This window comes from Corylus avellana, chromosome ca6, assembly GCF_901000735.1.
Source record: "Corylus avellana chromosome ca6, CavTom2PMs-1.0".
In the NCBI taxonomy this organism is placed as follows: Eukaryota; Viridiplantae; Streptophyta; class Magnoliopsida; order Fagales; family Betulaceae; genus Corylus; species Corylus avellana.
In genome coordinates this window covers 13,039,562-13,067,163 of record NC_081546.1, presented here as the reverse complement: position 1 = coordinate 13,067,163, position 27,602 = coordinate 13,039,562, and the positions used below count along the sequence as shown (strand labels likewise).

General features: G+C 39.8%; 1 protein-coding gene across 1 annotated transcript; it reads left to right on the top strand.

Moving 5' to 3' along the window:
* LOC132184980 (zinc finger CCCH domain-containing protein 37) lies at positions 1-26,392 on the top strand. Its single transcript, XM_059598786.1, has 12 exons — positions 1-467; positions 2,057-2,304; positions 8,195-8,254; positions 8,347-8,424; positions 8,519-8,581; positions 8,675-8,896; positions 22,666-22,703; positions 22,790-22,836; positions 22,961-23,091; positions 24,979-25,032; positions 25,438-25,578; positions 25,893-26,392. Exons 1-12 carry the CDS (start codon positions 71-73, stop codon positions 26,046-26,048), a joined length of 1,635 nt encoding a protein of 544 aa, XP_059454769.1. The 5' UTR covers positions 1-70; the 3' UTR covers positions 26,049-26,392.
* The last annotated feature ends 1,210 nt before the right edge of the window (positions 26,393-27,602 follow it).

The following is a 27,602-nucleotide window of genomic DNA, read 5'->3' as shown; positions in this document are numbered from 1 at the left end:
GCATAGCAAGTATATGACAATAACTAATTTTTCTAGGGTTTAATTTATTAGGGGGTTTTGATCGATTGAGATGGCGAATCCACTCTACGGCTACAACACTTCATCATACGGAGCAGCATCAGCTGCCGCTGCTGCTGCTATTGCCGCCACCCCCAGTCTCTCATCTTTCTACGCCTCTCGTTCTCTTTCCGACCCATACCGGCCAGACTCCACCGCCCTCCGCTACATCAGGTCGGATCCACTGGATCCATCGTCCTCCAACTCCAAGTACTCCCTTTCCGATCAACACCGTCGTTTTCTTCTTCGGGCCTCCTCAGCCACTTCCCCTACCGCTTCAATGTACGAAGGCCTCCGCTACTCCACCACGCCAAATGCCACGTCGCATTTGGGCTCTCAGTCTTCATGGCCCTCCGCGGATGTCTCCGCCGCCGACTCCCTCCTCGCCGGCATCAAACGCCCCTCTGAAGGTTAGCCCCACCCTCTCTCTCTCTCTCTCTCTCTCTCTCTTGACAATCTCTGTTTGGTTACCGAGAAAACTGAACTAATGCTACGCTTTTACTGATTCTTTTCATTTGCCGGCTGGCTCTAGGTCGGGCTTATGGTTGTGAAATTGGGGTAGGTTGTGGTGGGTTTAGGATTCCGGTTTTGAACTTTGGGATTTTTGGGAGTGTTCTACAATTCCTATCTATTAATGATTGGGAGCCGGTGTGATGGATAATGCTAATTCTATTGCATATGGCTGTATTGTAGACTGCGAATCTAGCGAAAGATTGCTTCTTAGTTTATTGAGAGCCATGTGTTTCTGTTATCTTCATAAATCGTGTATGCATTTTCATACGCTTGCAAATGCGTGGGGTGCTAAGTTCATTGATTCTGAAAAGCTGCACATGCATTCTAGAAACAGATGAGACAGTATTAGTTTAACTATATATTATACTTACTAGTGGAACTTGAGGCAAGCTCAGGTCTTAGCGATGTCGGTTTTGTAGCATATGTTATTAAACTTGATGTGTAATTTATAGTATTTTGCTGTGTGTATTGTGATATATTATTGGTAGACTGCTTTCGGTTCTAGTTCTAAGCAATGAATGTTATTACTACTTACCAACTAGTAATCTAATGAACTAATAGAAGTCAATAACCTTAAAATGTCAGCTTTAAATAACGAATAAATTGGAGGAACCTAGAACTCAAGCCAATATGTGATGGTATTCTAACAAGAAATCACTAGAATCCATCACTTCATCTTTTGAGAAGCGGCAGCGTTAATGTGGCGATTGCATTATCCAACATGGACATTAAGTGACACTGAAATATTGAGAAAGAGGGAGAAGGGAGCCTTCTCTGTAGGTTGTAGTTGGCTATGCGAATTTCTTTTGGGAAATTTTCTCATTCCTATTTACTTAAGGAAGTTTAATTTATTTTGATAATAATAATAATGACAAGATTTTTATCTTATATTTTTTTGTTAATATATCAAATGGGTGACCTCGTTTTAGAAAAGCAAGTCAAGGAATGTGATCTAGGAGCTTATGAGGTGCTTAGCCTAGTCTTAAAAGGAATATATATATATATATATATATATATATATATATATATATATATATATATATATATATGTATAAAATAGGTGCATATCTGGGTGGATAAAAAGGTCGATCTGTCTTTAATTAGCTGTGTGGCATGGTTTCCAATTTGGCTGATTGATTGCTGTTTTATAGAAAAACTTATGGTTAACAAAATTTGGTCGTTGTTTATATGAAGTCACATCACACTTAATTTACCTTGTATGAAAATAATCCTATGATTAGCTTATTTAAACGAGTGGATAATCCAGCTAGATATATATTTTCAGTTGCCTACTGAACTACATAGAAATCACAGTTTTTCAGTAATTTTACACCTTTTATTTTGCATTCAATTCCTTATTTATTGCTAAAAAAATTATCCTATGTAATCTTACTAGTAAATGTACGTTCTTCTAAGCCATACTTATAAAGTAACATATATGTTTCCTGTGGTTTTCTTGTATATACTTGTCTACTATGTACTATAGTGCTCTACCATCAGACTGTTTTGGGTGCCCATAACGCGATTGGGCAAACTGAAGCTTGGTATTCTACAAACTCTTTAGCCAAGCGCCCTAGATTCGACAGTGCAAGCAATTTGCCTATATATCCACAGAGGCCAGGAGAGAAGGATTGTGCCTACTATATGCTCACGAGAACCTGTAAATTTGGAGATAGCTGCAAGTTTGACCATCCTATTTGGGTTCCTGAGGGTGGAATCCCAGATTGGAAAGAGGTGACCATTTACTGCTATCTTCTATGCCTATGGTGATTATATTTTACTAGACTATAAATATAAAAACTATCATATAATGGTAGTAGTAGTAGTACAGTTACTTCTTAAATGCTATGTTTTCATAAACGTATTTTTCATTGTATACGTGAATCAATGGTATAAGCTTATGTCTTACTGATAATTATATGGTTGTTACCAGAATGCGTGGATAGGCATTACTATGGCACTTGCATATGTTTTAAAGTTTCTTACTTCTTATATTTATTTCTTGGTGTTGACAATAGCTTTTATACTATTATTCTTATCTTGGATGTAACTCTGATACCTATATCAAAGATCTGTAAGAAACCTGGTCATGGTGATCACTGGACAGGCAGCCAGTGAGGTTGCCATGTTTCCAGAGTTGGTCTTGAAATGGTCATGTCTTTATATACATATTTCCTCCCTATTCCCCCTTCTTCTCCTCCTCCTCTTTAGTTTTTCATGATTATTATTCAAGTGCTTTTCTTAATGTTTAATGGGAAATTTATTAATTATTCTCGACGTTGCAAGAATAATTTTAATTTTAATTTTATTACACATATTTCCTTGCTTTTCCTTCTGTTTTTTTCCCCTCTACTTTTACTAATTAGCTATTAGTACATTATATAACAGTTATTTTTACTCATTTGGTCATCATATATGGGATACTCAAGCTGCTTGGAAGAAAGAGCGGTTTATTTGTCCAACTTTCTCTGGGCTGATAAAACCGATGACCACAGGAAGCCTTATAACTTTTCCCAAATCTCCATTGCTGCACTTGTTTGATAATTTATGTTTTTCTGTTGAGAGAAAATGTCTTATGGTAATATTTACTCGATCAACTTTCTCTGGGATAGAAATAAGGGGAGGGTCAGTCGAGTTAAATCATGAAGTTGAAAATTCTTTCATGGAATGTGAGAGGTTTGAATGAGAGGGATAAAAGGTTGAGGGTTAGAAATTTGCTTAGAAGTTGGAAGGCTGATGTTGTTTGTTTCCAAGAGACAAAGATGGATTTCATTTCGTATAATTTAGTGAGGAGTTTATGGGGATGTCCGTATGTGGAGTGGTGCTTTGTTCCTTCCATCGGGGCTTCGGGGGGTATCTTGCTCATGTGGGACAAGAGGGCTGTTGAGAAGGTAGATATAGTGTTGGGAAGTTATGTGGCGGCATGTTCCTTCAAGAATGTTGAGGATGGTTTCGAGTGGGCGTTTGCGGGGGTGTATGGTCCTAACAGAGTTATTGCTAGGCGTTTACTTTGGGAGGAGTTGGCAAGGATCATGAGCTGCTGGGACGTGCTGTGGTGTATTGGTGGGGACTTCAATGTCACTCTTTATTCTAGTGAAAGGTCGAGGGGAGCTCATTCTCGGTCGGCAATGAGGGACTTTGGTGAGTTCATTTCGGAACAGGGCCTCATGGACCTTCCCTTAGTGGGGGGGATTTCTACTTGGTCAAACAATAATTCTTGGTCTAGGCTTGACCGGTTTCTTGTTACCCTGGATTGGGAAGCCCGCCACCGGGACTTGCGTCAAAAGAGGATGCTTCGGGTATGTTCCGATCATGCTCCTATTATTTTGGATTGCAGCTCTCATGAGGGAGGTAAAAGGCCTTTCAAGTTTGAGAATATGTGGCTTAAAGTGGAGGGTTTTGTGGACAAAGTGCGCAGTTGGTGGGACTCTTATTTTCAGGGCACTCCGAGCTTCATCCTTTCCAAGAAGTTGCAAGCTCTAAAGTGGGATTTAAGGAGATGGAATGCTCAAGATTTTGGCAACATGGGGGTTCGTATTAAGGATCGTATGGAAGATCTCAAAGCTCTGGATAGGGTGGAGGAAGAAAGAGGGTTATCCTCGGAAGAGATCAAGAAGAAAAGGGTGCTCGCTAGGGAGTTAGAAACCTCTCTCCTTCAAGAAGAAATTAGTTGGAGGCAAAAATCAAGAATCCGTTGGTTGAAAGAGGGTGACAAGTGTACTAAATTCTTCCATCGGATCGCTAATGCCAACCGTAGACAGAACTATATTGAGTCTTTGAACATTCATGGAACTACTACCTCTGATCAAGAGGCTATTAGTAATCATATTACTCGCTTTTATGAGACTCTCTTCACAGAGTCTCTTAGCTGGAGACCGAGGTTGGACAATCTTCATTTCAATATGTTGGAGGAGGAAGAGTCTTCTAGCCTAGAAGTTCCTTTTGAGGAAAGGGAGGTGTGGGAGGTGGTCAAAAAAATGGATAGGGACAAGGCTCCAGGCCCGGATGGTTTTTCTATGGCTTTCTTTCAGGATTGTTGGGAGGTGATCAAAAAGGATGTCATGGCTGTTTTTGTGGAGTTCTATGATCGAGGTAAATTCGAAAAAAGTCTCAATGCTACTTTCATTGCTCTTATTCCGAAGTCGCATGGGGCTTCCGATCTGACTGTCCTATTAGTCTTGTGGGGGGGATTTATAAGATCATTGCGAAGGTCTTAGCCAACAGAATGAGGGGAGTCATGAACCGGGTCATCTCCAACCCGCAAAACGCTTTTGTCAAAGGTAGACATATTTTGGATTCGGTGCTTATTGCCAATGAATGCCTGGACAGCCGTCTCAGATCCGGGGATCCCGGCCTCTTGTGTAAGTTGGATATGGAGAAGGCTTATGATCACATGAACTGGAAATTTTTACTCTATGTATTAAGAAGGTGTGGATTCGGTGACAAATGTTGCTCTTGGATTGAGCATTGTATCTCGTTCGTGCGGTTCTCGGTGTTGATCAATGGTTCGCCCTCCAGTTTCTTTGTGAGCTCGCGTGGGGTTAGACAAGGTGATCCTCTATCGCCTTTTTTGTTCATTTTGGTCATGGAGGCTTTTAGCAAGATGATTAATGTCTCCATTAGTAGGGGCTTCATCAACGGGTTCTATGTGGGTGCCAGGGAGCATGAGCGGGTTTCGATCTCCCATCTTCTTTTTGCTGATGATACATTGGTGTTTTGTGGGGCACCTTCTGAACATGTTAGATTTATTAAAGCTCTCAGTATTGGCTTCGAGGTGGTTTCCGGGCTAAAAATTAATCGGGCCAAGTTTGTTTTGGTCCCAGTCGGAGATTCAGTTGAGACGGATGAGTTGGCCGGCATTTTGGGTTGTGGCATTAGCTCTCTTCCCTTGAAGTATCTGGGTCTTCCGCTAGGGGCTTCCTTCAAGCAGTTGGCTGTTTGGGATGACATGGTGGAGAAAATTGCTAGAAGGTTGGCCTCTTGGAAGCGTTCTTATTTGTCCAAGGGGGCGAGGCTCACCCTCATCAAGAGTACCTGATCCAATCTTCCCACCTATCTTCTGTCTTTGTTTCCCATCCCTATCTCCGTGGCGAATCGTATTGAGAAGATTCAACGGGATTTTTTATGGGGAGGTTTCAAGGATGAGCCCAAGTTCCACTTGGTTAGTTGGCACGAGGTTTGTTCTCCGATTACTAAGGGAGGTCTAGGGATTCGGAGCTTGCGTCTTTTCAATCAAGCCCTCTTGGGGAAATGGTTATGGAGATTTGCAAATGAGGAAGAAGCTTGGTGGAGAAGTATCTTGGTGGCTAAGTATGGGGTGGTTTGGGGTGGTTGGCGTTCAAGTGTTCCTCGTGGAACGCATGGGGTGGGGTTATGGAAACACATTTGTGGGGTTTGGAGGTCGTTTCGGTGCCACTTCAGATTAGTTCCCGGTTTGGGGGGGAAGGTCAAATTTTGGGAGGATTGTTGGTGCGGCGAGACGCCTCTCAAAGATGTTTTTCCGGGTCTTTTTAATATAGCCTGCAACAAGGATGCTTCTATTGCGGATATCCGGGAGTGTGTAAATGGGATGGTGCACTGGAACGTTACTTTTACCCGTAGTATCCATGATTGGGAGGAGATGACCTTAGCCTCGTTCTTCTCACTCTTGTATTCGTCTCCGATCCGGGGGGAAGGGGAGGACCGAATGTGGTGGATTCCTTCAAGTAAAGGGAAGTTCGAGGTCCATACCTTCTACAGGAGGCTTGCCTTTAAGGAGCCTAACCATTTCCCGTGGAGAAGGATTTGGCGTACTAAGGCTCCTTTGCGAGTGGCCTTTTTTTCATGGTCGGCCGCCCTTGGGAAATCTCTCACGCTGGATAATGTTCGAAAGAGAGGTATTGTTGTGATTAATCGTTGTTGTATGTGTGAGGCGGATGGGGAGTCTGTGGATCATCTCTTCCTTCATTGTGGGGTAGCGCGCAAGTTGTGGGAGGTCATCTTCTCTCGCTTTAACTTGAGTTGGGTTATGCCTAGAAGCGTCATGGAGATGTTTGCCAGTTGGTGGGCGGGAGGTAGAACTAGTAGTGCTGTGGTTTGGAAGATGGCTCCCCTATGTCTCCTATGGTGTCTTTGGAAGGAAAGGAATGCGAGATGCTTCGAGGATTTGTCGAGGAATCTCGAGGATCTTATTCACTTCTTTTTGTACACCTTATTCACTTGGACAGCCGACTGGCTTGCTCCTTTAGTGATCGAGTTTTCTGATTTTCTCTTTATGTTTTCTTCTTCTTTCTCCCCTACTTAGTCGCTTTCTTGTATACTCCCTGTGTACTTGGGTTGCGCCCCTCTGCGCTCTTAATGCATTATTACTTATCAAAAAAAAGTTGTTTTTAAATTGATTGAAGAAGTGGGTCAAGAAGTTTAAGAAGCCCTAGACTGATTGCAAGATATCTTCCAATTAATTGGCATTATAGCTTAGTTGATTAGAGTTGAGTTGAATGCCTCTTTGTTAGATTATTGTCCATTTGGTAGGACAGATTTTAGGGAGGATGGAAGAGGAAGGAAAGAAAATGGAGGGGTGGCATTAAATTTTTCAACTGTTGGTATGAGAGGAGAGAAAGGAAAGAACGAGGGGAGGGAATGCTTTCTTTCTGCACCCACATTTGTTCATCCTCCCGAATGTGGAAGGAAAATAATTAAAGAATGAGAGAGAGGATAAATGGAGATGATTTGTAAAGGTTGAACTTGATTTGATGATCTGTGCCAGACCACTGTTTCTTGCTTTGTTTAGTGGACTACATTACATAGACATTTTAAAATGAAAAAAGTATCATGCTGTGTCCGTCAAATTGCTAGTAACTTGTATGGGCATGATTATGTGTAGTAGATGCCTCCTATGCTACAAGTACTAAATAGTTGTTCCATGGAAGAGACAGCATATCCCCAGGCTAGTTCTTTTGTAAGTCCCACCAATATACTTTCTTATTTTGTTTCATTATTGCATGGATATATCGAAGAGCAAAGCACTCATGTTGGGCTTGCTATGTTATAAAGCCCTTAATTATACCCATACAATATGATAGTGAGCAAAGCACTCATGGTGGGCATGCTATGTTGTGAATGCGTAGACCTACACCTACAAGTTGCACTGGAGTCCATGCACTATAGGCTTTCATTTGATGACTACCCAATTGCCTGCAACAATGAGCATTTTTTCATAAAATCATCTATCTTGCTGTTTTATAATTTGTATATATATCCAGCTTTGCCGGTGTATAAAAACCCTTGTTATTTTTGTTCTTGTATTTGGTATCAGAGAATGAATATATCCTCTTTAGCAAATTTGTAGATTTTACTACATGGAGGTTTTTATCATGTCACTCATAAATCAAACCAGGCATTTGCAATATACATTTACTATAACCAACGGGCTCGGTGATTCAGAATTGTTTAAGCGGTGGGTTTGCTATTTGCAATTTTCTGCTTTCTTATAGTTCTTTTATTAGGAATCTATTTCTGTATCTTCATTGCTTAATGGCTATTTTCTTATGGCATTTCATTTTTGGGAATATACATTTCTGCCTATTTGCTGATCAGTGCTGAAAGAGCGGGAAAACAACTATAATTTGATTTCTTGTATATTTAGGTTCCACCTCTCGCTATAAGTGAATCCCTTCCTGAGAGACCAGGGGAGCCAGACTGTCCAGTGAGTAGTACATTAAACTATTGTTCTCTCTTTTGTTTAGCGCATTTGAGCATCCAAAGTCACTATTTCATTGCCCATTCCATCTGTTTCAGTACTTTCTAAAAACTCAAAGATGCAAGTTTGGTTTGAAGTGCAAGTTTAATCATCCAAAAGATAATTTGGTGACTCTGGTAGGTGCTATTCAACTGAAATTTGCCAGATTTCGTGGTTAAGTGGATTGATTCTTCTTTTTTATTGTAATATAATGCTTTATTCTGGTTTCAGTGTGGTTCAGAAGATGCTGGCATATATGCCTTACCTGATAGACCATCTGAGCCCCTGTGTGCAGTAAGATATGCAATTCTGCCTTCTCCTTGAGCATTATTTTTTTTGTTTGTGTTGTTTATTGTGTTTTCTTCATACTGCTCAAATATTAAACAGTTCTATATGAAGACTGGAAAATGCAAATATGGTCCAACCTGCAAGTTCCATCACCCAAAAGATATTCAGATATCATCAATTGGACAACAGAATGGTAATGGTGAACAGACTGAATCAACAATTAAGACAGAATGGGCATTCGGAGATGCAACACCATCTAATCCTCTTACTTCATATACCCCAGCATTCATGTATAACACCAAGGGGCTTCCTGTAAGACTGGTAATGTAACTTTGAAATTTTTGTTGGTAGCTAAATCCCTTCTGCCTTGATTTATTTATATTGTTCAACTAAATTACTTAATCTACACTAATTTCTTGGTGAAGTTTGACGATTTAGAGAATTTATCTTTGTGTGCTTGTGTGAGTTTTAGAAAGGGGAAAATTAGGTTTTTAGGATTTAGTATAAAGAATTAGGTTTGGGAAGCATAGGGTTTAGAATTCAAAAAATGGTATTGAAATGGAGAATGGTAGGCTATAAAAAATTAGAAAAAAAGAGCTCGAGCTTGATGAAAATTTTTGATTAATTTTGATTCTAACCGAAAAAATTAAAGAATATGAATGTGTAAAGGACAATCTAAGAAGTAACATTATCCACTAACTGTATGAACTTATTATATGAGATTCTTCCACCATTGGTAGGGTTACCCTCATTAAAAGCACCATTTCCAACTTACCTACGTACTTGTCTCTTTTTTCTCATTCCTGTTGCTGTGGCAAATTGAATAGAGAAGCTCCGACAAGACTTTTTATGGGGTGGATTAGGTGAAGAATTTAAATATCACCTGGTTAACTAACCCAAAGTTTGCTCTCCTATCTCTGAAGAAGGCTTAGGGATTCGGAATTTGAGCTTTCTAATCAAGCCCTTTTAGGGAAATGACTGTGGCGTTATGTGAATGAAAGCGATGCTTGGTGGAAAGTCGTCATGGATGCCAAATACGGCTGCAATTGGGGCGGGTGGTGCTCTATTGATCCCCTAGGGTTGTATGGAGTGGGGCTCTGGAAGTACATTGGAAGGGGGTGGAGGTTATTTTCGAGCCAGACCAAATTTGATCCGGGTGATGGATCCAAGATTAGATTTTGGGATGACATATGGTGTGGTGAGACGAGCCTCAAGGTTGCTTTTCCAGTTTTATATAACATTGCTTGTGTGAAGGATGCGCCTGTGGGAACAAATATGGATTATTTGAGTGGCTCCCTTCAACGGAATGTTAGCTTTGTTGGCTTGGCTCACGATTGGGAAGTGGATATGACGACTTCCTTCTATTCCCCTTTGTACTCCAATAGAGGGAGAAGAGGAGGGGAGGCCAAGCTTTGGTGGACCTCATCTCGCAAAGGGAAATTTGATGTTAGATCTTTTTATCCTAGTGTGCAAAGACAATCCCTCGTTCCCTTGGAAGAGTATTTGGCGAACCAAGGCTCCCTTGAAAGTGCCTTTCTTCACCTGGTTGGTGGCTCTAGGGACCATTGACAATTCAGGAAAAGACTTCATCATGGTTAATAGGTGTTGTTTGTGTAAACTGAACGGGGAATCTATTGATCATCTTCTCCTCCATTGTGAAGTCGCCAGTGCCTTATGGAATGCCATCTTCAGTTGCTTTGGGCTGTCCTGGGTTATGCCTAATAGTTTGGTGGATTTGTTCGTCTGCTGGTGGTCGATGGGTAACTCTCGGATTGCGGCCGTATGGAAGATGGTTCCTCTATGCCTTATGTGTGGAGCTTGTGGAGGGAAAGAAATGATAGGAACTTCGATAACCAAGGGAGGACTATAGAGGGGCTCAAGTCTTATTTCTTTTTTTCCTCTTTACTTGAATACTTGCTTATTTAGCTCCTTAGTAATTAGCTTTTATGATTTTCTTGTTATCTTTTTTCTTTCTTCTTAGGAGTCCTCTTGTATACTTCCTGTGTACTAGGGTTGCGCCACTTTGCGCTTTTTGATATTACAAACATTACTTATATAAAAGCCTTACGCTTTTAATAAAACCAGCTAATTACTTATCAAAAAAAAATATATAAAGTCCTATTTCTATCATCCTCTCCTTGTCTTAATTTGAAAGAATACAACCTCTCAAAAAAAGATACTACTGCGTTGACCTCCCAATCCTAATATGGTCTAGTAAAAATTACATTCCACTGAATAATCCCTTCTTGAACTTGCATGTTATTTGTCACCCACATATTTTCTCTGAGCAATACTAAACAAATCCTGATAAGAGATCTTCAACGGACTATACCCACACTACAAATCATACCAAAAACTAACCTTTGACCCATCCCTCACCTCGAATCTAACTAATTTGGAAAACATATCCCACCCCTTTCTTATATGTTTCCAAACTGCCACTTCGAATGTTCTCATAATCTCCTTAGAGCACCAACCTCCCATGTTATCATATTTGGTCTCTATTACCAATCTCCATAAAGCATCTCTATCCATAGCATACCGCTACAACCACTTTCCCAAAAGAACTCAATTGAACTGAATAGATTTCTAACTCTCAACATACCTGACTTTATCATAGTGCAAATCCTTGCCCAATTCACTAAATGGAATTAAACTCATCCCCAATACCACCCCATAAAAAATCCCTCTGCAGTCTCTCAAGCCTAGTGGCCACTCCCACTAGGATAGAGGAGAGAGACAAGTAATACGTGGGTAAATTGGATTGAGTATTCTTAATTAGAGTCAGTCTACTACCCTTAGATAAATAAAGTTTTTTCCATCTAGCCAACCAACGTTCCATCTTTTAAATAATGCCATTCCAAGTAGCAATGGCATTATAAGAAGCACCCAATGGCAAGCCCAAATACTTCGTTGGCAATGATGAGACTCTACAACCAAGAATACTTGCTAATTCTTCTACATCTTCCACTTCGCCTAGAGGAACAATTTCTAATTTTGCTAAATTGTTCCTTAATCCCGAAGTTGCTTCCAAACATAAGAAAATACACCACAAATGTCGAATTTGTTTAGAACTAACATCACAAAAAATCAACATATCATCAATGAACTGTAAATGAGACACTACCAATTCTGGATTATTCCTCAACCCACTTAAAAACTTGTCAAAAGACCCCTATCCATTGTCCTAGTCATAATCTGGCTCAACACCTCCATAATCACCACAAACAATAGCGGCGATAATGGATCCCTATGTCTCAACCCACAAGAGCTAGAAAAAAGTCTAGACAGTGTTCAATTTAGAAGAATGGAAAATTGCACCATAGAAATACAATGCTCTATCCAATTCCTCCATTTCTACCCAAATCCGCATCTCTTTAACAAATAAAGCAAGAATTCTCAATTTTTCATGGTCATATGCCTTCTCCAAATCCAACTTGCACAACACCTCGGGTTCCCTCGATCTGATCCAAATGTCTAAGCATTTATTAGCGATTAGCACTGAATCCAATATTTGTCTACCTTCAGTGAAAGCATTCTGTGAATTAGAGATAATCTTTCCCAACACCAAATTTAGCCTGTTTGCTTAAACCTTGGAGAGAATTTTATGCTCCCCACCCACTAAGCTAATTAGCTGGAAGCGCTTCACTTCCACAACATCTGCCTTCTTTGTCATACTTATAAAAAAATGGGTGTTACTGCAGAAGAGTTGCAGAAGATCTTTTTTTAGAACTTGTTAGAAGATCTTAAAGATTTGTAAGATATATCAACAGTTGGGCAAACCCCTTAGCTGCACATGTGCTCTCAGAACTAGGAAAAATATATGAATAGGATATAACTACTTCGAATATATTATATACCATATACTTGTAATATATTTTGAAGTATAAATTAACTCTCTCTCACACACACACACACACACACACACACGTATATGTATCAAATTTGTACTCCAATGAAATTAGGTACTTTGTGGGTTAGACATGTGATTGAGTTTAATTGAGCTCTATTGGGAAAATAATTATGGCGATATGCAACAAAGGGGGAGGCTGTGGAGGTCGGTGGTGGAAACTAAATATGATAGTTTAAGTGGAGGTTGGTGTTCTATGGAGGTAACATGACCATTTGGAGTGGGAGTGTGGAAATACATATGGAGGGGGTGAGATTGTTTTCAAAATTTGTTAGATATGAGGTGGCTGTTGGGTCAAAGATCAGGTTTTGGCATGATGTGTAGTGTGGGGAACAGCCTTCGAAGATATTTTATTTGGAATTGTATAGTATTTTGCTTGTAAGAATATGTGGGTGGTGGAACATATTCAGGTCTGAAATATGAATATCAAAGAAATATATCTTTTACCAAACTCTTAAGTGATTGAGAGGTGGATTTGGTTTCCTCTTTCTTTGAAATATTGTATTCTCTCTAAGTATGGCAAGGAGATGTAGATAGAGTATGTTGGATCCCTTCCAAAAGGAGCAAGTTTGAAGTGAGGTCATATTGTCATGTAACATTATGCCCCGCTGCTGGTAGGTGGTGTGTGAATGTGTGAGGGAGTGTCTTAGACGATTTTGTTGGTTTTGCTATGTTGGTTACGATGGGTTATTTGGGCTTTTTCTATGTCGAAGCCAAACCGTTCTAGATTAGATAAGAGGTGGGATCCCGAGGAATTCGTTTGGCTGAAAGGAGTATAGGAACATTTAGAGCGGTGATGTTGGGTAAGCCAAGTGTGATGTGGTTGAGGTCGACGATGGAGGAAGTGATTAGAGGGACGGAGTTGAAATAATTTTATAGGTTGTTTAGGGCTGGGAGCACAACTTTTGTTGTTCAAAGGCGTGCGAATGACCATGGAAGATTTCTGGAATTATTGGAGTATGGTGTATGTGAGCGGAAAAAGCTTCATAGCCATTCCAGAGGGAAAAGAAGGGAGAGGCTGGGTGGGTTGCTGCATAGTTGTGGAAACTGGTAAACATTTTTGAGTCTTCTGAAAATGGTTGTAGCAAGAACGAGAAACTCAAGGGCGTTGCTCTACTCGTGACACGTTTGGTGGGGGAGGGCATGCGGATGTATGTGGAGGCTTTGGTGGGGAAAGGGTATGAGAAGGAAAAAAGTAATTTTGATTAGGGATAGTATCGGTAATGAGGAGAATCAAATGATGAAGAAGGTTGCTGTTTTTGTGAGAAAGATACTGACGTTACCCGGAAATCAAGCTGGTGGAGAGGCTGGAATGTTTCCTTCAGAAAAGGAAATTTTACTAAATTTCAGTTGTGTGAAGGATATGTTGCTTTTTATAAAAGATGAAGTGGATAGGTGTCTAAGTAAACTGGAAGGCTGGAAGTAGGCCAATATAAAGTTGGGCTTGAGAATAAAGTGGTAAAGTAACATGATATTCGGCCTGTTGGAGGGATTCAAAATGAGGTGGACCTGGGCTTGGTAAGTAGAGATATGAGCTGCAATCTTAATAAGTCGTTTTGGGCTGGAAGGTAAAACAATCGGGGGGGAAAGGGGTTCCTAATATTAGGGGGGCCAAAGACTTGGTTAGTGAGGAAGCCACAAACCCGTCGAAGCATTGTGAAGGACCGACAAAGAAGGAGATTGTTTATCAAAGGCGAGTCAAAACAAACAGAGAATGCTATTTGGAAAGTGAAGGAAAATGGGCGGTTTTGGGTGTTGGGTCAAGCAAGTCTATTAAGGAGGAGGCTATCCCAACTGAAGTAAGATTTGTTGTGGCAACTGACAGAGTACAGGAGGGATGCGATGATGGTGGTAGGGTGGTGATGGAGCAGTTGAAGGGGGTGGTTATTGCGAATAAAGATAGTGTCTGTTCGAATAATGAAGATGAAAGGGGAAAACTTCAGTAAGGGTGGGTAGCGATCCAAATAGTCTAGTAGAAGCATCTAGAAAATTTGTATTGTGTTCAGACTAGGCTAGAAGGGGTGTGGGTGTCATGATAAGGGTGAGTTTGGAACAAACGAGGACGATAGGAGTGGAATCTCCTTAGGTGAGTTCAAGAGTAAAGCCTCTTTACTCTTAGACGGCGGCTTGGCTTGCTGCTTTAGTGATCAGTTTTTCTGACTTCCTCTTTCATTTCTCTCTCTCTTAGGCGCTCTCTTTTTATATTTCTCGTGTATGTGGGTTGCGCCCCTCCGCACTTTTGCTTTATATCATTATTACTTATAAAAAAAAAAAAAAAAAAAAAATGAGTTCAAAAAAGGATGAAGGGTTTTTTGGTATTGGTAAGGTGGAGGTGAGTTGTCAATTGGGTGGATCTTCGTTGAAGGGGAATCGTTTGAAAGCTGAATTCGAGCATGGGTCAGGGATAATTTGACTGGGGGCTTAAAAGAGGGGCTATATTCAGGAGTCATTTTTGGTGAGCCGGAAGAGTATTGTTTTGTGGAGGAAATTATGGGAGGGGGACCAAGCAGACCGCAGGTGAAAATTGATGGAGAAGGGGATATAGGGTTTTTGACAACTGGGGATTTTGGTACTGCTTTGGTACCATTGGAAAAGGATTAGGCGGAAGGAAGTATAGAGGGCTAGATTATGCAGCTTGGGCAGGAATTTGAGTTAAATGGAGTTGTGTTAGATAACAAGTTGCTAGCTGCGGGTGGGGCATGGATAATTCTTCTGTGGCAATGGTGCCTGTTGCTCAGGGAAGTGAACCTATATTAGTCCATCCGTTGGCTGTGGTTGAAGAATGATGTATCCCAAATTCAGTGTCACCAGATTGGGTGGTTGAAAGGGTGAAGGATTTCTGTCATGTTGTAGGGTTTGTCTTATGATGGCTTGAGAATCAATTGTGGTCGTTATTTTTTGTAATTGGACCTAATATACCTCATTCAATTCTGTGGGTAATGTATCAGAATCAAGTGTTCAGCCAGGAACTAAAGGTTATTAGGAGTTAAAAAGATTGGATTGTTTTGTCAATTATGATAAGAAGGGAGGGGTTTCTAATAGAGGGAAAGGAAAAGGGTGGGCCTCGGATGGTCCATTGTGAAGCCTAAGATTTTAGTGTGGAACGTAAGAGGGTTGAATGATGAGGATAAAAGTTTGAGAATTAGAGGGCTTCTTAGAGATTGGAGGGCAGACATTGTATGTTTATTAGAGACGAAGTCGAAGTATATTTCTAGGGAGGAAATTTGTTATTTATGGGGTTGCCAACGTGTGGATTAGATATCTATGGGGTCGAGAGGGGCATCAGGTAAGATAGGTGGATGGTGGAGAAGATAGAGGAATGTATGGGAATCGTGTTCATCTAAAAATGTTGTGGATAATTTTGTTTGGGCGTTTGCAGGGGTGTATGGCCCAAATATTGGAGTAAGGAGGTATATTCGGGATGAATTGGTCGGTCTAATGAGTTGTTGGGAATTGTTGTGGTGTATAATGGGTGATATCAATGTGTTTCCGAGCGAAAGGGTCAGGCGACTCCAGACACTCACCGGCTATTGCGGATTTTTCCGATTTCATTTTTGATAAGGGCCTTTTGGACACTCAGCTTGTAAGTGGGAAGTTTACTTGGTCCAATAATCGTGGATGACAGGGTTGGCCTAGGATTGATAGATTTCTTCTTTCTCTGGAATGGGAGGAACATTATTCTGATGTATCACGGAGGAAACTTCCAAGAATCTTGTCTGATCATTTTCTTTTGATGTTGGATTATGGTGTGACAAGTGGAGGTATTGGGTATTTTAAATTTGAAAATATGTGGTTGAAATCAGAAGGGTTTGTGGAACAGGTGAGAACATGGTGATTGTCCTATAGTTTTCAAGGAACACCTAGCTTTATATTGTCAAGCTAGTTGAAAACATTGTAAGCTGATTTGAAGAAATGGAATGAAGAGGTATTCAGAAATGTAGGTAAGAAAAAGAAGAATATGTTGGAGGCCAGGGGGGTATTCAGGAGCTGGATTGTATAGCAGAGTGCCGAGTTTAAACGGCTGATGAGAGGAGGAGGAAGGATGATATGTTGAAGGAATTGGAGAGAGTTATTCTTCTTGAAGAAGTGACTTGGAGGCAAAAATCTAGGGCCTTGTGGTAGAGAGAAGGGGATAAAAATACTTTTTTTTTTTTTCCTTTTTTTCACATGGTGGCTAATTCTCATCAAATCTATAATTCCGTGGATTCTTTAGTTATAAATAGATCTCCACATAAATAAAAGAGCATATATTACAATTTTATAAACGGCTGTATTCTGATTAGGTTAGTTGGCGACTAGAGGTGGATGGTCTCTCGTTCCTTTCCATTTATGCAGATGAGAGTAATTGGTTGGAAAGAGAATTTGAGGAGAAAGAAGTGTGGGAGGTGTCGAGGGAGTGAATGGTGACAAGGCTTCGGGATCAAATGGTGACAAGGCTCCAGGATCGAATGGTTTGTCCAAGGCTTTTTTCCAAAAATGTTAGGAGGTACTAAAAGGGGACATTATGGCAGTTTTTAAGGTCTTTTACAGTAGACAGCAGTTTGAGAAAAATTTTAATGCAACATTTATTTCTCTCATTCGTAAGAAGGGGAAGTGTGGTGGACATTAAGAACTTTAATCCTATTAGCTTAGTGGTTGGGATCTACAAAATTATATCCAAGGTTTTAGCGAAGCGGTGTTGGGAAAAATTATCTCTAATTCACATAATGTGTTCATTGTCCAGTAGACAAATTTTGGATTCAGTCTTGATTGCTAATGAATGGTTAGATAGCTAGTTGAGATTAGATCTGGGGAGCCTGGAGTGTTGTTTAAATTGGATTTGCAAAAGGCCTATGATCATGTAAATTGGAAATTCTGGTTTTAGGGGAGAAATGGAGGAATTGGGGTTTACATTGTATTTCTACGATATGGTTCTCCATTCTTATTAATGGATCACATTCTTTAGTAGATCTCGTGGGTTGAGACAGGGGAATCCATTATCACCGCTATTGCTTGTGGTGGTGATGGAGGCATTAAGTAGGATGATGTTTGCTTTTAATGAGGTTGATTTATTAATTATCTGAAAAAAAAAAGAAAAAAAAAAAAGAAAAAGGATGATGTTTGCTATAGTGGAGAGGGGACTGTTGTCTAGTTATTTAATGGGGTCGAGGAACAATGACTCGTTGGTAGTCTCATTTATTGTTTGCTGATGATATTTTGATTTTTTGTGATGCAGCCTCTAAATAATTAAGACATTTGTGGTGTATTTTCTTATGTTTTGAAGCTATTTCGGGATTGAAGATTAATATGGCAAAATAAAAATAGTTCTTGTAGGTGACGTGAGAGATGTAGAAGGGCTGGTTTGCATTCTTGGTTGTGGAGTATCTCCTTTACCGACTAATTATTTGGGATTGTCATTGGGTGCTTCTTATAAGGATTTGACGATTTGGAATGGTATTATTGAAAAAATGGAATGTTGGTAGGCGGGTTAGCAAAAGCTTTAATTTGTCTAAAGGGTGGTAGATTGAGTTTGATCAAGAGTACTCTTTCAAATTTACCTACTTATTTTCTGTCGCTTTTTTCCCTATCCCACTGGCGTGGCTAGTAGGCTTGAGAAACTTCAAAGAGATTTTTTATAGGGTGGTATTTGGGATGAGTTTAAATTCCATTTACTAAACTGGTTGACAATTTGTACCCCAATGAAATCAGGTGGTTTGGGGGTTCAAAATTTGGGTCAATTTAATCGAGCTCTTATTTTTTGATGAGTAATAATGATATAAAAAAGCGCAAAGGGGCGCAACTCACATACACGGGAAGTATAAACAGAGAGCGCCTAAGAGGGAAAGAAATGAAAAAGAAAGTCAGAGAAACTAATCATTAAAGGAGTTAGCCAAGCGGCCGTCCAAGAGTAAAGAGTAAAGAAGAAAAGATGAGTCAATTCCTCTATAGTCCTAGTGGAATTTTTAAAATATCTAGCATTTCTTTCATTCCATATACACCATATAAGACACAGAGGGATCATCTTCCACACAACCGCGCTTCGAGATCGTCCTCCCGACCACCAGCTATCGAACAAGTCCCTCATCCTGCAAGGCATGACCCAATGCAACCCAAACCGATTAAAAATCGTATGCCAAAGAGCACTTGCGAGCTCACAGTGGAGAAGAAGATGATCGACTGATACTCCGGTCTTCTTGCACATACAACACCACTCCACTACCACTATGTTCCTCTTACGCAGAGTATCGTGAGTCAAAATTTTGCCTAGGACCGCAGTTCACCCGAAAAATGCCACTCGCAGAGGCGCCTTAGTACGCCAGATGCTCTTCCAAGGAAATACCTCATGATTAGAATTGGACAAGGCCTTGTAGAGCGACTTAACCTCAAACTTGCCCTTCTTGGACAAAGACCAACAAATACGATCTACAATGCCTATGGAAATCTTGCAAGAATACAACCGATCAAAAAAGGAGAAACCAAATCCATCTCCCAATCTTGGACGGGCCGTACAAAAATGACATTCCACTCGACAACCCCATTCCTCCAAGTAAAATTATCCTTCACCCAAGCTTCTTTGTGTCTAGCGATATTGAATAAGGACGGGAAGGCTTGCTTCAAAGAATTATCCCCACCAAATATCATGCCAAAAACGAACTTTCGAACCCTCCCCCACCTCAAACCGAATACCTTTGGCGAAAAAGTTCCAACCTTGTCGAATATGCTTCCACAAGCCCACACCATGAGAACCCGAAACCTCCTTCGTGCACCACCCACCTTCCTGGTCTTCATACTTAGCTTTGATAACCTTACACCATAGAGCCTCGTTCTCATTTGCATATCTCCAAAGCCATTTCTCCAAAAGAGCTTGATTAAACTGGTATAACTTTCGAATGCCAAGACCACCATAGCGTAGGGGACGACAAACTTGGTTCCAATTTACAAGATGCAACTTAGGCTCATCTCTCATACCTCCCCACAAGAAATCTCTTTGGACTTTCTCAAGCCTTTTAGCTACACTTACAGGAATCGGAAATAGAAACAAAAAGTAAGTCGAAAGATTAGTCAACGTGCTCTTAATGAGAGTTAAACGACCTCCTTTAGAGAGATACATTCTCTTCCAACCTGCCATTTGACGCTCCATCTTTTCGATCACATCATTCCACATAACTATATCCTTATATGGCGTCCCAAGAGAGAGACCCAAATACTTCATAGGCAACTCGGCAACACTACACCCAAGGTAATTAGCTAAAACCCCAATGTTCTCCACCTCACCAATAGCCACAATCTTTGACTTACCAAGATTCACTCTCAAACCCGAAACAGCTTCAAAGCACAAGAGAATGAGACATACATACTGGATTTGCTCGACAGAAGCTTCACAAAAAATCAAAGTATCGTCAGCAAATAAAGAGTGAGAGACCATCAACTCCGATAAGACCCTATTTCCCACCGAGAATCCAGTCAAAAGGCCTTGGTCTACCGTTGCATTCACCATCTTACTCAATGCCTCCATAACAAGCACAAACAATAACGGGGAGAGAGGATCCCCTTGCCGAATTCCCCTAGAACTATTAAAGAATCCTTCCGGAGAACCATTCATAAGAATGGAGAATCTTACCGACTTAATACACCACTCTATCCAAGCCCTCCACCTCTTGCCAAAACCATACCTATGCAGCAAATACAAAACAAAGTCCCAATTTACATGGTCGTAAGTCTTTTCCAGATCCAATTTACAAAGAACACCTGGCACCTAATTTCATGCGACTATCCACACATTCATTTGCAATGAGAACACAATCTAGGATTTGCCGACCCCCAATAAAAGCATTTTGAGAATAGGAAATGACCTTACCCAAAACAGTTCTCATCCTATTGGCAAGAACCTTAGACACAATTTTGTACACCCCTCCCACCAAGCTAATGGGCTGAAAGTCTTCCATCTCCACTGCATCCGCCTTTTTCGGAATCAAGGAAATAAAAGTTGTATTCAAGCTCTTCACCAATTGACGTCTACGTTGGAATTCAGCGAAAACCGCCATAACATCTTGTTTAACAACACCCCAACAAGCTTGAAAAAAAGCCATGGAAAAGCCATCTAGACCCGGAGCCTTATCACCATCCATGCCTTTTACCACCTCCCAAACCTCCTTTTCCTCAAAATCTCTTTCTAGCCACCTATTATCCTCCTCATCAATGGACAAAAAAGGTTGGTTATCCATTTTAGGACGCCAAGTGCTTTGTTCCAAGTATAAACTTTGGTAATACTGCACAATGTGATCTTTTACCTCAGCTGGATCACCGGATAACTCACCATTAATACGAAGCACTTTCACATGATTGTACCTTCGATGAGAATTAGCCATCTTGTGAAAGAAACGACTATTTCGATCCCCCTCCTTGAGCCACAAAGCTCTCGATTTTTGGCGCCAATGAATTTCTTCACACAACAAGGTATTCTCCAAATCTTTTAACATGTCCGCCTTCCGAATCTTCTCCTCCTGATCTAAGCCTCTCAACTCTGCCAACTCATCCATCTCCTGAATACCTCCCAACAACTCCTTTTTCCTCTCAATATCCCCAAACACCTCCTCATTCCACTTTTTCAAATCCACTTTAAGGGATTTCAATTTATTAGCAAGCACAAAACTAGGTAAACCCTCAAACGAATACGACCCCCATCAGGAATTAACCTTGTCAACAAAACCCTCTGCTTTAAGCCACATATTTTCAAATTTAAAGCACTTGTTACCTCCGCAAGGAGTCCCACAATCCAGTAATAAAAGGAAGTGATCAGAGAGCGGGCGTTGAAGTCTTTTTTGTGACACTGCTAGGTAGTGATCTTCCCAATCCGAGGATAGCAAGAACCGGGCAATCCTAGACCAAATCTTATTTTCTTGATTATTAGACCAAGTAAATTGACCTCCCATCATCGGAATGTCCACCAAATTGTTCTCTGAAATGAAGTTGGAGAAATCCATCATACCCAAAGAATAATAAGAAACCTTAGAGCGCTCACTAGGAAACCGAACAATATTAAAATCCCTGCCAAAACACCAAGGGACCTCCCACACATTCATCAAACCGGCTAGCTCTTCCCAGAGTGCCCTTCTCTCCACTTCCTTATTCGGCCCATACACCCCCCCCAAAGGCCCAAACCCAGTTATCCTCCACATTTTGAAAAGAGCATGCCAAAGTGAAATGCTCCACACACTCGTCCTTACACTCCACTACCCTCCTATCTCACATCAATAACATCCCCTCCGACAAACTATTAGACCCTTTATACTTCCACCCCACATGTTGACCTCCTCAAAGACTATGAATCACCTCACGGGAGATAGCCTTCATCTTAATCGAGCTCTTCTGGAACAATGGTTGTGGCATATGTTATGAAGAGAAATGCTTTATGGAGATTGCTAATAGAGACCAAGTATGAGAGCCTACGGGGAGGTTGGTGCTCTAAGGATGTTGCGGGGACTTTTGGAGTCGGAGTTTGGAAAGCTATCAGAAGGAGGTGGGAAACAGTTTCAAAATGTGTTTAAAGTATGAGGTGGGTGATGGGTCAAAGGTGAGTTTTTGGCTTGATGTGTGGTGTGGGGATGTACCTTTGAAAATATCTTATCTGGATTTGTTTAGTATTGCTTGCAACAAGGATGCATGGGTGATGGATAATTCATAATATATTCTGTTTTCTTGGCACCACTAATTTGTTTCCATAGAAATTTCCAGAAAGAGAGCAAACATAGCTTTTGACATCTTTTAACCTGACATTGCTAGAGATGTTGAGAGATGGAGTACTTGGAAATCTGTATTCTTTAGGTCTTAACTTTCTCATCTTTTATTTTTCTCATTGGCAATAATGGACAAATTGAGGGTTCATAATAATAATAATAATAATAATAAAAAGGCGCCAATTCATCATTGGCACAAGGTGCTTATTGACCCAGTAAAACACTAAAAGGGGCTCCGTACTTTTCTCAACCAATAAATGGGCAGTAAATGACCCAAGCCATAATATGACTCCCTATTCTGCCCTAACCCACCCGCTAACGCCCTCCTCCCCGATGTCTTCAGTATAGTGGGACTTCTTGCCGCAAAACACTGGCTGATTCCCCCTCTCTTTTTCTTTTGCTGGTTTCAATGATTCTATCATGTATGAACGTCCATTGCTAATGTATTCTCTTTCTTCTAGCAGGGTGAAGTGGATTGTCCATTCTACCTGAAAACTGGCAGGTAACTATTGGCATATTTATGGTGAATTGGAAAAGACAGTTTGGAATGACAAAAATTAATAATTTTCTTTCTTTTTTGTACACCAGTTGCAAGTATGGTGCAACTTGTCGCTACAACCATCCTGACCGTTATGGTATTTCTACAATGCAGAAATTCATTATTTCAAATTTTAAATGAATATAGGATGCATCTTTTAATTCAAATATCTTTTAAATGCTTTTTGCTTCAAAGCTTTGATTGCTGAGATTTTTGTGCAGTAATTAATCCACCTGCTGCTGCAGTAGGCCATCCCATTGTAACCTCCCCAGCAACTAATCTGAATATTGGAGTTGTCAATCCAGCTGCCTCTATTTATCAGACTATTGACCCTAGATTGGCTCAGCCAACGGTAAATTGGAAATTGTTACTATTGGATGTTTTTTCTTCTTTCGTGGGTTCTGCCATATAGAAAGGGCTATATTTATCTTATTATTAGTTTTCTCTAAGCATGTTCATCTTATTTTTTTGATTTAGTTCTCTCGCAATGGATTGGTGCAGGGTGAGGTTAGAAACCTGTTGGTGGCCTCCAATCCAAGACCTCCATCCATTTTTTCGTCAAATTAATAATAGAAATAAAGTGAGATTACAATGAAAAAAAGCAGAACATAAAAGAAAAAAGAGAAAAAGAAAAATTGCCCTATGCAGTGGCTAGGCAGGTTGTCCTATGTAGTTGGTGGGTAGGGCATGTGGCGGCCCTACCCAGCCATGGTTGGCCACCTAGCACAACCTAACCACCCATGGCAGGGAAGGCCTTGCCTACCCAGCCACAGCAGTGGTTCGGTAGCCCAGCTGTGGTTGGGTAGGGTGGTAGCAGCTCTGCCGAGCCACTGCATAGTTGCTTATTTCTTTATATTATTTTTTCAATTTTAGGGCTACAATTGTAATTTTAAGTTGTTTCTATTATTAGTTTGACGAAAAGGGATAGAGATCTTGAATTTGAACTTGGCCAAAGTTTGGGACTTAAAATTCAAAAAGTTGAAGATTTGGGTCTTAAAATCGAATTAAGGTTTTGATTTTAAGATGCAAATTGAGGTTCTTATCTTTTTGAGGTAAAACGCAAGGGGTGTTTGATATAATTTTTTTTTTCTTTTCTTACAGAAAATATTACGTAAAAAGTATTATAGATAGAAAAGCCAATATTACAATTTTGGAGTAAAAAATTATGTGCATATATATACAAGATTAAAGGTAAAAATTTAAGATGTAGATATATAATGCTTGGAACTTAGGAAGGCCATATCTGTAATAACAATATTTGTTTTCTTTTCTTTTCTTTTTGCCGCCTGCTGGTGGAGAGGGAGTAATATGTTCTATAGGGCCTAAGTACATAATTAGGTAGACTATGGAAAGGAGGTTGACATCTTTCGTATGTGTCCCTCCAAGCATATGCCTAGCTCTGCCCCTAGATTGGTGGGGTTTTTTTTTCCCCAGTGGGTGCTAGAAATGTAGGACTGACAGGGATGCTTTGGCTCAAAGTTCGGAAACCAATGTTTCATTTTAATAATCATTCTGTATCATATACTCCTACATACGTTAATGAAAAGAAACCTAATATGACATTAAAGAAAAAATGGGGTTGGTGGTCAGACTCAGTTTAAGAATCATTGTTCCTGTTTGACAATTGTTCTTTTTATGTGCTTATCAAGTCGCCTGCTAATAATAATTTTAATTTTAATTTGAGTTCATAGTTTTGCAGTCTTAGCCGGTTAGCCTTGCTTCTTATGTCCTCTGTGCAGAGGACAAGCTGGATGCGCCACGTGTGCATCTGAAACGTGCGGTATGTTCAGCTTGCTTCCTTTGCTTACAGGCAATGGACACAAACTGGACCATGTATCAAGCTCCTTTTCAGAGTGTTGTGTACTTCAACATAGCCAATACGAAACTGTTTGCATTATATCTGCTTTGCAGTTTAATTTTTAATTTTTACTTAAAAAGATGTTCTGTTATTGAACTTGTGTCATGGGTCCTTCAAGAGTTCATATATCTGCTTTGAATTGTTTTGTTTTTAATTTTTTTTTCTTGTTCCCTGTAAAACATAAAATAACTAAGTTTGCTCTGTGAAGATATAATTATCTTGATGTCGTTAGCCACTATTTCTTTTGAGTTTTCTGGTGACTTATTGATTATGAAACATTATTGTCATATTTGCTTAAGAACTGATGCATGGTTTTACTTTTGATCCAAAAAAATGTGGACAGAAAAAACTGATGCATCTTTCTTTGTTTGCCTGTGGCAGGTGGGAGTGGGCCCAACAATCTATCCTCAACGACCTGGACAAATTGAATGTGATGTGCGTATGTTTTACCTGACTTGAATGCATGTGATCTTTGGCTTTTCAGACTTAAAAGAGTCTTAGATCATTCCTAGTAATGAATAAAATTTGGGGTTCAACTATCAAGGAGCTTGTCGATGCACTTGTAGAATGATTTATGACTATTATCAGATTAATGCTGTTAATTTTGTGGGTGTTAGTGTTATTACTGTTATCCTTGTAATATTTCATGACTTATATTCAGATTCCGACAATCTAGTTGTTATTACTGATATTGTAATACAAGACTGGTTTCAAAACTTTTTACCGTTAAGCATTTCTTTTCCTCTCTCTATCCAGATTTGGTGGACTTTTCAAGTCATTGTTAATGAATAAACCAATTCACCCTTAATGATTCTGTGTTTTCCTTCTTTAATCTTGTAGTACTATATGAAGATGGGGGAGTGTAAGTTTGGGGAAAACTGCAAGTTCCATCACCCTATTGACCGTTCTGCTCCATCGCTGGCAAATCAAGCTCTGCTACAAGCTGTTAAGCTCACGCTTGCCGGATTACCTAGGAGAGAGGTAGGCAATGTATACTTCATCATCTAACTTCCATGTAGTATCTCCCCATAATTGGTTGGTACAATAAAGGTGTCATCAATTTCTGTAAGAAATAATTTGCTCAGGCAAGTAGACTTCACAAGTAGATAAAAGTCACTGTGCTCGGGCAAGCACCTCGTGTGCCAAAGTCTGGGCACACAAGGAGATATAAATATGCAAGAAATAGTAATTGGAGGGGATACAATTGAAATTGTTATTATCTCTTTCTTGTAGTTTATATATGTTATACATGTGTAGAAAGAAGAGAACTAATATGGTGCCTATCTCTCTTACAGGGTGCTATCATCTGCCCGTATTATTTGAAGACAGGCACATGCAAGTTTGGTGCAACCTGTAAGTTTGACCACCCACCTCCCGGAGAGGTAATGGCAATGGCGACGTCACAAGGAACATCGGTGACAGTGGGAGGGGACGAGGAAGAGTCTGAATAGGTTCAGGCACAGCAACAGTGGGGGTTTGTCTTTTTATAGGATTCATTTGTTTGCCTTTGTTTTTCTTATGACATACTACATATACCACTTGTCCTACTAACCTGTGTTGTGTGATTTGTGGCAACTGTCAAGGCATCACTGATGGACCCGAATTACTATTAGTGGTTATGTTTTTGCATATATTATTTACCTTTTTTTTCTTTTCTTTTTTTTTTTTTTTTTTTTTTTTCTGTTTTATGATGATCAAGTTGTTGAATCTTAAAGTTGGTGCCATTGTTTAGAAATATGTGTGCACAATCAGTAAAAATAGAGTATTGCCTGATAATGTATGTGTGAATTATTAAGGTTCCCTCGCACTAGCGTCTGCTCGTTAAGCTCTCTTTCTCTCGAGTTTCATATCAAGTCATATTGTACATTGAATATTACAAAAAACTTACAAATAGAATAAATATACTTCATAAATTACAATGGATGGATGTACTAAAATCAAAATATAAAAGTTTGAGTACTTTTATTCATCTGCTCCTCCTTCCAAATCCTGTGGTGTGGTCTCTCAACTAAAAAACCAGTTTCTGTGTCAAATGTTGTGGGGTACTACGCCACAAAGGTTTGGGGATTTTTTTTGTTTGGGGAGATGATGTATAGCATTATTCAAAGTTTATGCATTAGAACTTTACATCTAAGACTAGGCTGTGTTTACAGAATAACTTAAAAAAAGAAGGGTTAAATACTTTATTAATACCTATTCTTTAATGCGACATCAAATAGACCACTCACTTTTAAAATGTATAACAAATGATACCTGTAGACATCTTATCAATGTGTCCTATATGCCACATTAATAATATTTAATAATAATAATAAAGAAAAAAATTAGGGGTGGTTTGACCGCCCTGATTCCTATGGCCGACATAGCTATTAGGGGTTGTTTGACTATCTCCTTCAGCCAAATGGGGGTTGTTGAAATCACCCCTTCGTCATTTGGAGATAATCAGTCACACCAATTTGGCTAAAGAGGGTCTCAAATCAATTTAGTAGGTGACACCTGGACAATGACACGCTTTAGTAAGAAACACAAATTAGACTCTAAGTTTGGTCACGATCGCACCCCATCACTCACGAGCACCTAGCTTAGACCATACAACATATGCAATCTCTCCATGCAAGGAAAAATGGCCAACCCTCGCATAAAAAGAAAGCCATAAACTACGAGGGGGAGGCAACATTTTTCTATCACTCAAAAGTAAATGTTTTCAATCACCTTTGCTAATTTAAGCATTGTAGTCATCTCCATCAACACTCCAGCGAGTTTGTAGTTGTTCATTGCCTGTGGGCAATTGTGCAATTCAGTATACATATATATATTTTCTTAATTACACACTTACCACTGTAAATGCATTGTTGGTCTTCTCTTGATTTTTATTTTATTATATATTTTTTTAGAAGCCTAAGTAATGAGTGCAAATGACAATTGCTAAAATAAAATAGGGACAAAAAGACTTGGCCAAAAAAAGTAGGGAGTTATCCAGTTACGGATTTCGTCTGAAATTTAAA